We start from the raw sequence: 14,017 nt of genomic DNA on the forward strand, positions 1-14,017 counted from the left end.
GAATCTGAAGAAAAGTTTATAAGAAGATCAAGGTTTCAGGACTATTGAAAGGCACATTTCACCCATGTTGAACGACAGCTGAGTTCGTGGACACGTACAACGCTCAAAATTCATGGCAAAAAGACCACATAATGATGGTACATTGTGAAATATACATTCCAGACTTCAGTAAAACACTCAAGTGATTATTTTAAGTGTATCATGTACATAATAAGAGCGGAACAGGCAGATGCATCCAATTACTGTAATTTACAAGGCAGTAATTCGAGCCTCAAATACATTTCTCCTTATTAGAAGAAGGAGCCATGGATTAGCAGCAAAATGAGGGGCAATGGACAGGGAACCAGGAAGCTGCTGCCATTTGGAAAATAACAGCCTGCACCTGCTGCAAGTCGGGGGAATTCAACTTTGCTGATTCATTTCACTGTGCTGTGGCTGGATGGATGCTCTCAGGGCAGGCACCCTGCAGAGCAGATGTGCACAGATGCTTCCTTGGCAGTGGGCAGGATGAAGCCCAGCCATGCCTCCTCTCTCCCTGTTCAGTGCTGTGCCTCGTGCTAATCACCTCCTTTCATCCAGCTCGGGGTTAAGTTTCATGTTGCGATGATTAATAATTAATCAAATGCACTTGAAAATTAATTTGGCAATTCTACGACTGATTGGCATGCTAATCTCTTCTGTGCAGCAGGGATGGTATGGGAACAACCTCGGATGTTCTGAGCTGCTGACTGAGGTGAATGCATCAGGGCATTTACTGTCTTGTGTGGTGAAAAATAAAAGACTTAGTGGAAACAAAAGTGTTCTCCAAGACCTCTTTGCAACTCAGAAAAGGTGTGATCTGCATTTTGCTTTCCTGTATCAGAAATATATCATTGACATTATCATGTCCAACCAAAAACAAATGGACAAGATTGAAGAATACCCCCACAGTTGATTGATTTCTGTTTAGCTGGTAGTAACTGCAGTAGATTCGATGCATTAATCATGGGACTAAAAAGAAAAATCACAAGGAGAACAACTTCTTGCTCTTTCCAGCTGTCCATGCCACTTTTCTCCAAAATAACACTCATCTGGTAAAAGAGGAGGACAGGGGGTGTGCAGCTTCCACTGGTCCCCGCTAGTTTCGGCCAACAAGTCCCTTTTTATAGACAAAGAGCCCTGCAGCAGCCACGGAGCTGAGGCACAGGGTGCAGCTCAGCAGGCACAGCAGCCCCGGCGCCGAGGGCAGGTTCCTCTCCCAGAAGCTGGTGGGGAATGGTCGGGCTGGGACATCCTGGGGGAAGAGAGGAGATGGTGACTCCGCAGGGTGCCCCCTCACCACGTGAGCAGGGAGGTGGCAAAAGCTCCCCGTGAGGCTGGGGAGGTCACAGGTATTTCCCAGGTTGTGCAGGGAAGAAGGGTCGTGGCTGTGAGATGTGTGGTCTGTCCTCCTGTACAGCCACAGGGCAGGGAAGATGGGGTTACTTGTGGCTGGAATGAGGTTCTATTTGGCCTTAAACCATGGCCTGGGACTGGGCAGAATTAGGCTGCTTTTTTCAGTCCCCCAGGCTCTGAGATCAGTGTGCTCGGCTCTTAGTCATCCACCCTTCAGACAGGGGTAACAATATTCCTTGGACAAGTCACAGAAATTAATACCATCAGCGTGTGAGGTCACTAAAGCCTTGCCTGGGAGCAGGGTGCATAGGGATCACTGAAATGAATCACTGGGCAGCACTGACAGAACCAGAGCACACAGTCTCAAGCTACGTCAGGGAAGGTATAGGTTGGATATTAGGAAAAAAATTTTCACTGAAAGTATAATAAAGTATTGGAATGTTCTTCCCAGAGAGACGGTAGAATCACCATCTCTGGATGTGTTTAAAAAAAGGCTGGACATGGCACTTGGTCCAGATTCTGAGTTGAGGTGCTAGGACATAGGTTGGACTCGATGATCTCAGAGGTCTCTTCCAACCTCATTGTTCTGTGATTCAGTGAAATAGGGACACACCTGACTGAGGGGGGTGTGCCTGACTGGGTGACAGTGACACTCTGGCTCACCTTTGATGCTGGCTCTGGCATCCAAATTTCACTCTTGGAGATCTTCCCCATACTGTACAGCACCTAGAAGAAAAATTATTTGTACCATGTGAAAAAATTATAACCCACAATACCTCCAGTTTTGGAGAAACAGAGGAAGTCAGAGCAAGTGACATTGATAAAAGGAGTAACTATGACTAGCTGAAAGTCTCTCGAACCACAAAATGTACAATGATTTCTACTAGAGCTTCTCTAAATAATTTTGTGGAAGCTTTTTAGTTTTTGGGTTTTTTTGTTTTATCTTTTTTTGTTTGGTTATTTGTTTTTTTTTTTTCCTGAGTTAAAGCAAAAAAGCTTTTTCTCAAGGCAGTTTAAGAAATACCAAGGTGAGGTTACAGCCATGCACTTGGGACACAAAACCTGTTAGGAGTGATGCTTCTGGGATATGGAAAGAGGAGAGCTGCAACCCTGAGGCTCTCACAGCATAGAATTATGGAGCCCTCCCTTGCCTATTCCGGCAGTACAAAGCTCATCAAGGATTTTTCTTGAGAATAAACTGATTGTAAAAATCATGGGGATTTTTGGGAGCAAATGAATGCCTCCAGAAGACAGCTCACTGTCTTTGTAACTACTGCTCACAGGCATGGAGAAAAGAGAAATTATGTGACTTGAAGCAAGTAAAAAGGATTATAAGACAAATATGACATTCTGTCAAATGGAAGTAAAAGAGTGATTTTCCTTTAAATAACAACTCTGTGGCTTTGCCATGCAGTTGCAACTGTAATGTGCACCCTTTAGTGCTTTTTTCCCCTCCCTCCAGATTGTTGTAAAGGGATTTCACTGTGACTGGGAACCCAGCCCAACGTGTGTCATTCTGAGGAGATTTAGACATTATCAGAGCTGCACATTACAATTTCATAAAGCTCAGCTAACAGGACTGTCTTGTAAAAGGAGAAGCAGAAGGGATAGATCAAAAATGAGAACAATGTTCAGATTTCTGCACAGGAAATAGCTGTGAGCATTTGAAATTCCTCAGATTAGTTTTAAAACATGCAGTGATTAATTTGTTAGAAATTGTGGTAGTGTATCTACAAACAGCATCAGGTTGGGGGTTTTTTTCCTCTAGACATGCAGTACATGGCATAAGCTTTATTTTAAGTCTCCAGTTCAGTAATATTCTGATTTGGTTGAGATTCTTGGCTTCACTTTATTCAATAATCAATTAAATAAGTTTAAAAAAATTAAAATATTTCAGTCACGTTGTTTTCTGAGATCCCTCCCTGTCAATTCTAGAAGCCTTTGCACTAAATCAGACTTTCCAAGCAGTACTTAATCCTTTCCAGCCTTTTGATAGAGATGTTGGAAGCAGAGCAGTGGTCTGTACCTCTCTGGCTGCTCTCTCTCCTGCCTGCACAGCTCCCTCCATGTATCCACTCCACTGGGTCGCTGTCTCCGTGCCAGCAAAGTAGATTCTGTCAACAGGCTGGCGAATGATCCTTCAAAACAAGTGGAGAGTGTCAGGTGACAAGTGACAGGAGGGTGATGATCCTTCTAAAAGCAATTTCTGGCTTTGATGGAGCACAGGGCTTCAGCTCTCCAGAATCCCTGCACACCTGGGTGAGGTGTGATAAGCTGTCCCTGCAGGATCACCTGCTTGCTTCTGCACACAAAATTCAAGATCTGAGAGAGAGAAAAACCTAAGGCATAAATCAGTGTTCCCAGCTCCCATACAAAGTAATACAGGCCTTAGTTTAGTGCTGGGATAAGGGATAACAGGGATAATCCTAACAGCCTCCAGCAGCTGATAGACTTGTTTTCTGCATGGCAGCTTTGCTGTTATCCTGCCATTATAGTGGCATGTGGATGACGTTTCTGCAGTGCTAGATCACCAATATCAGCTTCTGTTTGGAGGCTGGACTTGTTTGGCTGCTGAAGGCCTGGCATCAGGGAGCTGCATTCCCCCCACAGGGTCATAAATCCAGTCCCTCAGCCCTGCAGTGCTGCACGAGCATTCCAGCCAACCCAGCTGTGGGTACTGAGCTCCCTCTCCCACTGGGAATGTGCCTGGTGTGAGGGCTCCCATCTAATCCCCATTTAGGTTTTCCCTGTCTGCTTGGCAGCAGCTTCCCCAGGCCAGACATCTCACCCATCCCTGACTGAGTGATTGGATAAATGACAAGTGATAAATGACTGTACACATGGGACAACTCCTCCCCACGTGGTCTCAGCTCAGGCAGGGTCTAACCCCATGCTGGACATGCTGAGGAGCTCCTGAGCTTCTCCTGAACCTGATGCTCCAGTCAGTGGAGACTCTTCATCTGTCCAAGATGTGTGTCCTCAAGGGCTTGGGGGTCTCTAGAGGGATCCACTGCAAATACTGCATAGCACAAACTACTGTAAATAACCCAGAGGGGAAAAGTTTTGTGGCTTTAGCTGGTCCCTTTGTGACTGTGTTTCATTTCCTTAAAACCCACAACAGAAACTCTGCTCTTAGTAAAGCAAATAGCAATATCCTTGTTAGCTGGGGAGTAGGGGAGTGGAAAGAGGGTTGAAGTTCCCCTAATATTGTAAATATGCCATGGGTGTGTTGCACAAGGTGTAACCTTGTACATGAGCTAAAATGTGAATTAGAAAGCAAAGCATTCTGTGTTTTACCTTCCATAGGAATGCATTATGCCTGGTGGGAAGTAGGCTGTGTAGCAGCCCCCTGAATATTGCTCCGCAGCCCAGTCCTTCTCTTCATAATGCACAGGCTGTGAGTTTCAACAGAGAAAACAGTGAAACACTGACAGAGGAATTAGAAAAAAAGAACATATATTGCTTTTGAAGAGGGGGATAACAGGCTAAGAGTACCTGACAAAGGAGTGCCATGTCATCTGGCTAATGCTATCCATCTGCACAAAACAAATTTTTGTGCTTTGACAGAAACACCAGTCTCCCACGACAGGACAAATTAAAACATGCACTGCCTTCTCTTTTCTTGTGCGGGGTGAGACTGGCAGTTCTTTTCTTCTTGTACTCAGTCCTGCCCTCCCCTTGTTGCATGGCCCAGCATGCAATTTTACGTACACATTTCAGGTTCCAGGAACTTTGCCCTCATCATCCAGAACAAAGGAGCAACAATATTGTACAACAGAGCCAAAACCAGGCACTAATTCCTTACTTGTAAAGCCTCTTTCATCCCCAGTGCCTTGGCATATGCCTCACTGATCCTCCTTTTCCTATATGAAAATAAAATCAGAGTCAGAAAAAAAAAAAAGGGGGGGGGGAACCTCTCCACTCTCATCTTTTTTATAAAAAACCCAAACTTACTGCAACACATTGGAAAGAAAGTTGGGTTAGGCTTTGTTTTTAAGTCAGATTTCAAGTTCTTATCTTAACATGCATATTTCAAATGCTGATGCCTAAAAGTTACACCTAAAATGGACTCAGGGAATGGGAAATGAAGGTTGATTTTGGCAATGAGTTCAAAAAAATAAATCTTTGTACAGCTATTTTAGGATGCAGAGCCAATTCATCCTCATGTTCGCTGGTGTAAGACCAGAAGAAAAGCAACATAAATCAATTAAATCCCTACAGATTTACTACAGCTGGGAATAAAATATGAGCTGAAGAATGCTGCTCACATTCCTAAGCAGAGCTCCCCTTTCACTTGCACAGTACCAAAACTCACATTTAGAAAGTACTGTTTGTTCATTTCACTGACTAATGGGGAAGCCATACTTTTATAAAAACAGAAGTCTAAAAATTTTATCACCCAGTTTGAATCTGAAGGAGACCCAAAAGGAGCCAAGTCAGCACTGCTGTATCCCTGGGTTAAAGCATCATTCAGTGGAGATGTAGTCTGGGAACATGGCTGGAAAAATCTTCTCCATTCATACAGATACCCAGAATTGGTAAAACATAGCATGGAAGATTGGGCAGGACTTAGAAATTTAGAAATATCCATAACTGGATGAATATTAGCTTTAGTGTCTCAGCCTGTTTACACTAAAATCTCAATTTTTGCCCCAATTTCCAGTGTTGGTAGTTATGCTGAGCATGTATAAATGTGCACATTCACACATATATTCACACACATTCCTGTGGGGAAGCATCCCAGAGAAACAATTTGTTTCTGAACATTTACAGCTTCTGAACTCTTACCTCTCTTCCTTGCTGAGGTGGGCCAGTTTGAGAGCCTTTCTGCTAAGGATGAAACTGAAAACAAAAATAAGGTACATGAACATCACCCCAGCTGATTTGCAGGCTCAAAATGACTCTAAAAATGGATTGGCAAAACACTTTACTAGTATGCAATGAGCTGAAGGTTTGCCATTATAGCTCAACATTAAATAATTACAGGTCACACACATGAAAAATCCCATGCAGGGTAACCTGCAGAGTTAACTGAAAGGGAGGGTGTGTATTCCCTATCTAGGTCTGATCCAAATGGACTGAAATTCTGAGTTTATTAAGCTTTTGCAGTCCAGCAGGCAGCTGCCTGTGTCACCTGGTGTTAGTGAGTGACAGCAGCCTGCTGCTGTGACAGGCACTGCACAGTGCCATGGATCACTCCTGCAGGAACTAGCATTAATATTTATCCATCTTGAAGAAACAGATTTGACAATTAGTTCATCTGACCCTAGTGGAGATATCCAGGGGATGAAGTTTGTTCCTCCACTCTTTTGGAAAGTCACATAAATCCATGAGGAGAAAGAAAGCTGGAAACTGTTTGCCATATGGGGCTTGGAGGAGGTCTGCTGCTCTCAGGAGGCCATGGAAGCTTTCAAGCCTTGAACATGCCCATAAACACGTACAGTTCAGTAGAAGGGGTGAGCTTTCCCTGCCAGACACTTAAGGAGTAGTTGCCTGACATTTATATTGGCCTTTTTTTGGCAGTCTCACCTCAGATTATGGTGGAAACATGTGTAAAGTTTGTTTGTTCATTTGGTTTCAGCTATTTTAAAAGCCAGTCAATGCTGTCATGTATTTTCCCACCTGTTTGTCCAAATTGTAACATTTTTACTTGTCAGTTTCTACAGAATCTTGATTTTTTTTTTTTTTTTCACTGCACAGCTGCCTCCCTGCTCCAGCAGCTGATGTTCCTTGTCCTGCCTCATCTCAGTGGGGAGAGGAGAAAATGAGGATTTCTTGGACAATTGTGTTGTCATTTTGGACCAGGCACTAAACATAAAAGCCCAGCATAAGCCAAATACAGGCTCAGATAAGTACGACAGGGATTTATTTCTAAATCTACTCCACAGCAAAAAAAAAAAACCAAACCAAAAAACAAACAAAAATAAAACAACAAAAAAACCCCAAACAAAAAAAAATATAAAAAAATCAAAACAAAAACCAAAAAACCCCCCAAAACAGACAAACAAAAAACCCAAAAAAACCAAAAAAAACCCCAAAAAGAAAAACCAAGAAACAACAAATGTGAACTGAATGCTTAAAAAGGCTATAGCTGAATTCAACAACTCCTTCCCAACCACATCTTTCTATTAGGCTGTTTGTAGCAGAACCTTCACCAAAAATTTCTACCGACTAGAGAGGCACAAGAGGCTTGGCAGAAGTGCTCTCCTCCATCTGTGCCAGCTGTGGAAGTGGGAAACATGGGTGTAACCTGGTCATTTCCCCTCTCCCTCCTGCTCCCACTCTTACAAGAAGAAATACACATCTGTGAATGTGGGCAAGCAGCTTTTACCCCATAATGGCAGGGAAAGTTCCATCAGGTTTTGTGTCATCTATGGTTATTCCAATTGGAGACTCTTCATCCTCAATGACAAAGGAACCACAATAACCTAAGGGGAAAGAAACCCCGAGATGATTGTTAGAAAAACTTGTTGATCATCACTCTTTCTGATAGGAATGAGCAGGGAAAATTATCCCTAAAAGGAATTGGACAGTAATTCTGTTATTACAAATAACATCTATGTGCCTGAACTGTCTCTGTAACAGTTTCTCTCTTCTCTCTGACTCTGGGAAATTGTGTACACAGACTTGTAAAAATCGTTAAAATTCCATGGTTAGCTAACAAGGAATTTCTGTGGATTGCTGCAAAGTCCCTTTGGCTTTCTATTTTGGGGAGAATAAACATTAAAAATAAATGGATCTAGTCAGAATTATGGTGATTCATTCCATGAGTAATTTTGACCAAAACAAAACCCAGTGTAATTACATCTGGTCACTGCAGGGTCAAATCTCCAGTATTTTGATTTTGCTGGTGATAAGATTGTTAGGAATGGTGTTCCATAACAGTAATGCAGCAGAAGTTCGGGCTGTCTAATCTAGGATCACATCAGGACATGTTTCAGATGAACATGCAAAAAATCTCATCTAGATAACAATGCATACACCTGGCTGTATTCCTGCCTGATCTCAATGGCCAGGTTATGCCCTGAAACATACGCAAATTATATTAATTTGATTAAGAAATATTTTTACCACTGTCAATATTGTTAGGAAGAAAGTGGAACTAATCTGTTCATACAAATAGTTCTGAAAATAGTATCAGTTAAAGCTGAGAAAAACAAGATATTACAGCATGGAAAAAATATCTTGAGCTGAACAAAAAGCTAACCTACTTTTCCCAGTCCTCTGAGATATCAAGTCTGCAGAACAGAAGATTAAAATCAGGGAAAGGTCTTGCTTACACCTTAAGCTCTGCTTGTCATCTGCTGTAAATTCTCTTTGGCTGACCTAACTGTCCTGGCAGGAGAAGGGAGCTGATGCTGCAGGGAAGCTGATGCTTCTGTGCTCTGCAGGTTTCAGCAAGGTTTCCCAGGAAAACATCGCTTGTTCTCTTGCTCACCCCACTTCAGCCAGCTGCTATGAGATTTGGGATCCTGTTTGGGTCTGGACTCATCTTTGGGACAAGGCATGCACTCAAGCTCAGGGAAAGACTTATTCTTTCTAAGGAGCTTTACTTTTCACTTTTTTGTATGTTTGATTTTGGGGTTTTGAGCATTTAAGCCTCCCTTGGATTTATTCCCTGATTGTTTGACAGCAGAACTTCAAATTTTGCACAGAGTTCCCAAGTCCTCCGCTTTCCCCACCTACCCTTCCTCCTCCAGAAGGCTTCCCTGTAGTACATCATGGTTTTTATGACACTCCCCATAGGCAAACGCTGAATTAACTGGTTTCTGTCTGGTGGCAGCTCTGGTTTGAAGTGAATCTTTGTTGTCAGGATTGGAGGGATGGCACTGATCACGTACTTGCCCTGAAATGCAGAACAAAGTCAGCACAAGAAGCTGCCTCCCTGTGAACTCATCCCACAGGACATGTTTGGAAGACACTATCAATAGCTGCTAACAGCTTTCCCACCCCTGACCCTGCTAGGTGGCTTTCCCACACACAGATTTCCAGGTGACAAAAGTAATTCTGCCATTTCAGAAACATGGAGCTGGAAAAAACAGACCAGAGTTGAAACTTGGCTGGAGACAGGTGGGGAAATGGCACAAGAGACATCCTATGGTCTGGGTAAAACTGCCTTTATCATCTCCAGGAAAATATGACCCACATTTTTCCCAGTTATAAGATGCTAAAAAAATCACGTTTGCGCACATTCACAGGATGTTACTTCAGGACAAGGAATACTAATGGTGATTCCAGCTTTCCTGAGTGTGCTCCATCCCTCTCACAGGCCCTGGGTCTGACTGGAGCAGTGCAGGACTCTGTGCTGATGCAGCATTTCCAAACACCACAGTACAGAGGCAAAGTCTTACTAAAGGTCTTTGAAATGTCTTTTTTTTTTCTTTTTCTGTGCTGGAAACCACAAATGTAGACACAAGCAGGAAGGTTATTTTTCCTTCCTTTGAAATGGTCTCAATGCAGAACTAAAATGTAAAAATGCATAAAGACATAGAAAGTTAAGGCAGAAAAGTCAGAGTAATGACAGAAACCAAGTAGCAGAACATCAAGAAGAGAGCCAGTCATAAATAAATCTGTAAAGCAGGTTCCATGGAGAGTCAGCACAGTCCAAGAAACAGACACACACAAATGGGTACTTCCTGATTACAGCTGGCTAAGAGATACAGCAGATATATTCCCCTACCAAATGCATGCTTCACTTTTATTCTGATTGAATTACCTCATATATCTCATGGTTTAGAGTCTCCACAAGGACATTATCACCTGTCTGATCAATACTGATCACAGGTCTCTCCAGTTTAACTCTGCCTTTGAGGTGTTCCATTATTTTCTCCGATATCTGACCGGAACCCCCTTTAAACTTCCTCTCCTAAAACAACAAAGAGGAAAGAAACACAGACAAAAAAAATCAACAGCATTAATCACAATGACATTGAATATGACTTCTGCTCACCATCACAAAATTGCAGGCCAAATCTTCAAGTCCTCAGGGTGCACAAAGACACTCAGACTTTCAGAAGAGCGAGGGCATAAACCTGAGCCTCAGTGGGGATTACTGACTAAACCACTTTTGCAATTCCCTAATGACCTGGCTTAAAGACTCTTTAAGCCTAGAGAACATGCACATATAATGCAGGCTTTCTAGCAAAAATAAACATATCACTTCATTCAAAACAGGTTTGAGTACTTTATGCACCACAGTGCTACCAAAACCCTCAAGTGTGACAAAGAAACCAACTGTACAACGAAATACTGTGCCAGCCCAGAAGCAAGACAGATTTTAGCTGAGTCTGGTATCAAGGTAATGAGCTTTCTCCCTGTGTCTTCTCTGGGAAGACACAAAGACAGCGCTGCCAGGAAAAAAGCACAATCTATGACACATTTCCCTGCAATGTCCACGCAGACATCAGGGGAAGCACTAAAACCTCTTTCCGCTGCCAGCCACCAGCAGGAGGTAAAGCAGCTCACTTTTATGTGTAAGATGCTGGTACTGGCAGGGAGGAAAGGATCCATAAAGTTTTGTGCTGAAAGACTGCCCAAGCAGGTTTTATAAGACTTGGAAGAGCCACTAAGCCAGAAACCCTTAGTGCTTTTGCTCAACTAAAATTGATTTGGGTGAGGGAAGAAGGAAGCATGATAGGGAAAAAGACAGATTTTCCCATCCAGCTACAAAGAAAATAAGTTCTCTTCCCATGTAGCTTTCCCTTCTCCACATGTTTCATTCAGCTATGAGTATCTTGGGATTAATTTTATTTTTAACTCTTGTTGCAGCATCTGGCAGCTGCTGATGTGGGACAGCAAACATGACTGAGGAGCTCCTGAGGAGGAAGGCTCTTAGCCAGGTCTGTCTCCTACCACAGGACAGCACCAGCACTGTTTACATCCTTCCTGAAATGTGGTTGTCTGCTCTTCCCACAATGGACAGATGTTGATGGGAACTGTTGCCATGTGAGCCAACCCAAGAAGGAAGGGCCTTTTGCTATTTACTTCCAACTCTTGTCATTAGAGGCTTCAACACCAAAGAAACATCCACATTTCACTCTGAAGTCCACTTGTTCTGAGCTCTTGTAAACATTCAAATAACCCATAGAAAATAAATTGGCAAAAAAGCAACACAACTGCTACAACAGTACTGTGCTGAAGTGAATGTAGAAAGCACCCAATTCTTTAAATAGTCTCAATTTATTCCACGTCTTAGCTAATAAAATCCTGCATTAAACAGAGTTAGTTGACAGGGCTGTATCACCCCATGAGAACACATTTGTCTCAGGTGCCACATGCCCTTATCTTTCCATTAATTGCAGGGTTTTGATGGGTACAACACTGCGCTTGCTCATCACATTTTCAAGACAGGAGGAAGGAAATGAGACATTTTGTACCTGGCCCCCATTGGTGATAGAGAAAATCCTGAATGTGCCCCCACACTGCTTCACATACCACAGGAACCAGAGGGCAGAGACTTCGTGAGGCTCAGACGTGACATTGATGTTGACAAAGATTGTGGCGAAGTCTCTGACAGCTCTGCATGAGACACAGGACCAGGAAAAGACTCAGTAAATATGACTTCCTGACTGCTTTCAGGATTTTATTTGCTATACTAAACAAGGGCTGCTTTCCCAAAGTCTGAAAAGTCAAGTTGATTAATATTTGTTTAATTTTTCAGTCTGTAGTGAGTCTGTTTAAACGGGTTTCTACCAGCACCTCCTTCCCTCCCAAAGTATTTACTTACTTAGGTTGAAATCCCACTGATTTCACCTCCATTAAATAGTTTCCCAGCTGCTATTCATTTCATCAGAATACATATTTTTCTGAACAGTTTTTGTAATCTGTTAGTGAAACCTTTCTCCATTTCTCATGGGGAGCTCATTGGGCACATCAGTTCCAGGGTCTGATGGGTCCTGAGGGACTGAGCAGCCACGCAGCCCAGACATTCCCCACCTGTCATGTAACACTGCTGCACTGATCCTTTGTGAAATCAAGAATCAGACTGGGTAAATAACCCAGACAGAGAAAACCTAATTGGCAATCATTGCTATAAAAATAAGGAAAGGGTCACTTGTCCTCTGAAATAAACAGAGAAACAGCAGCAGCAAGAGAATCTGGCTATTCACATTTCTTGCATTTGTGGCCACAGATTTGTAAGAAAATTGAGATCATTTGCAAAGAAGGTAAAAGGACTTTGACTTCAATTAAGCTTCATGAAACAACATAAATTTATAATCATCTGATAAAGGAAGGAACTTTGCGAGTTATCTGGGCTAAAATACGTAACTTATAAACTTTTATAACCTCGCTTCTCAAAGTATGAAGTACATTCACCCCTATTTCACTAGCCAGGATATGAAAACAGCCTGCACACAAGAACCCTCTGTGACAATTCTGAGAGCACCAAGACACTAAACAGTTGCAGCAGGTTTGGGCCTAAGAAATGTGAAAAAAGTCTCCAGGATCAGTAGATGCGGATCTGTGACATAGGGCAAACAAATCTTTTGTAATCTTGGCCCTGAGTCATACAGAAAATGCTGTGGAAGAGCTTTTCTGTTTAAGCACTGGTTTTTAACTGTGTGTAGAAAAATGTGGCTTGGCTTAAAGATCTCAAATGGGTTCTTACTGAGTTTTTGAATGCATTTCAGCTGAGCAAATCCATTAAAACTGGATGTTTTACTGACAACATTGGCAGTAGAAGCTGCCCAGCAAAGAAGTCTGTTAAAGAAGGGATCATTACAAACCCAGTCCTGCTTATGCTCCACCAGCTCCATGGCTAAAAGCAGCAGTAAAAACTAGAAAAGGAAGAGACAGTGCACTTGCAACAGCAGTTCAAAGTAACCAAGTCTGCAGGCAAAAGGCTCATAAAACTAATTGCAAAGAAAACTCCAATGCCACAGGGAGCCTGAGCAAGTCCAAATGGCTGTACAGCATATCCCATGGAGCTGGAGCAAGACCTAAGCCATAAAAATGAATTTCAAATGGAGAGTTTTGGTCAGGAAGCTGCAGGCACAGCACTAACCTGCAGTCAGAATGAAAGGGCAAACAGAGCACAGCCACATAAATAAAAGACACTGAATAGGAGGGAGGAGATGTTAGAGAACAGCACAGGGGCTGGCACAGCAAGTGGGGACACGACTGCTCATAAGAGCACACTTCTCTTTGCCTTATAAAGAGAAATGATTGAAAAGAGAAAGGAAAGGAAAAGAATTTCCAACTGTCATCACCTCAATGTATTGAACATTGTTCCTTTTTTATTTGTACAGTGCAGTCTCTCACAGAAAACACACTGGTCATTTTTATACATGATACAAGACCTTGAGCCCTCTTCCTACCAGCTATCGTGGATGTTCTGATGGATCTGTTAGTCACAAACCAGGAGGACCTGGGGGTGCAAAGGTGAAGGGCAGCCTTGGCTGCAGTGGCCATCAGACTGTGGAGTTTAAGATCCTGAGAGGAGTACAGCACACAGCAGAATTGCAGTCCTGGAATTTGGAAGGGCAGATTTCATCCTCCTGGAGGCCCAGAATGTCAGTGTCTCATGGGAAACTAGGCTGTAAGGCCAAGAGCCTCAGGAGAGCTGGCTGGACTTCAACGATCCAATGGTTTGAAGTGAAAGGAAGGTGGGAAGAGCCCACACCACCACTGCTGTGTGCAGGGA

The 14,017-nt window shown here is 42.9% G+C and overlaps 1 protein-coding gene across 1 annotated transcript in view; it reads right to left on the reverse strand.

Annotated features, from left to right (window-relative positions):
- The window catches only part of LOC135293298 (amine oxidase [flavin-containing] A-like), a 34,679-nt gene continuing 20,662 nt past the window's right edge, over window positions 1-14,017 (reverse strand). The window contains exons 6-15 of the mRNA XM_064407286.1: window positions 11,751-11,892; window positions 10,091-10,240; window positions 9,061-9,220; window positions 7,706-7,802; window positions 6,163-6,216; window positions 5,180-5,237; window positions 4,672-4,769; window positions 3,401-3,512; window positions 2,038-2,100; window positions 1-1,273 (exon numbers count right to left, since the gene is read on the reverse strand). Of these exons, the coding sequence (XP_064263356.1) occupies window positions 1,118-1,273; window positions 2,038-2,100; window positions 3,401-3,512; window positions 4,672-4,769; window positions 5,180-5,237; window positions 6,163-6,216; window positions 7,706-7,802; window positions 9,061-9,220; window positions 10,091-10,240; window positions 11,751-11,892 (1,090 nt within the window). The 3' untranslated portion in view covers window positions 1-1,117. The remainder of the gene's footprint in view (window positions 1,274-2,037; window positions 2,101-3,400; window positions 3,513-4,671; window positions 4,770-5,179; window positions 5,238-6,162; window positions 6,217-7,705; window positions 7,803-9,060; window positions 9,221-10,090; window positions 10,241-11,750; window positions 11,893-14,017) is intronic.

Source organism: Passer domesticus, chromosome 2 (genome assembly GCF_036417665.1).
Source record: "Passer domesticus isolate bPasDom1 chromosome 2, bPasDom1.hap1, whole genome shotgun sequence".
Lineage (NCBI taxonomy): Eukaryota > Metazoa > Chordata > Aves > Passeriformes > Passeridae > Passer > Passer domesticus.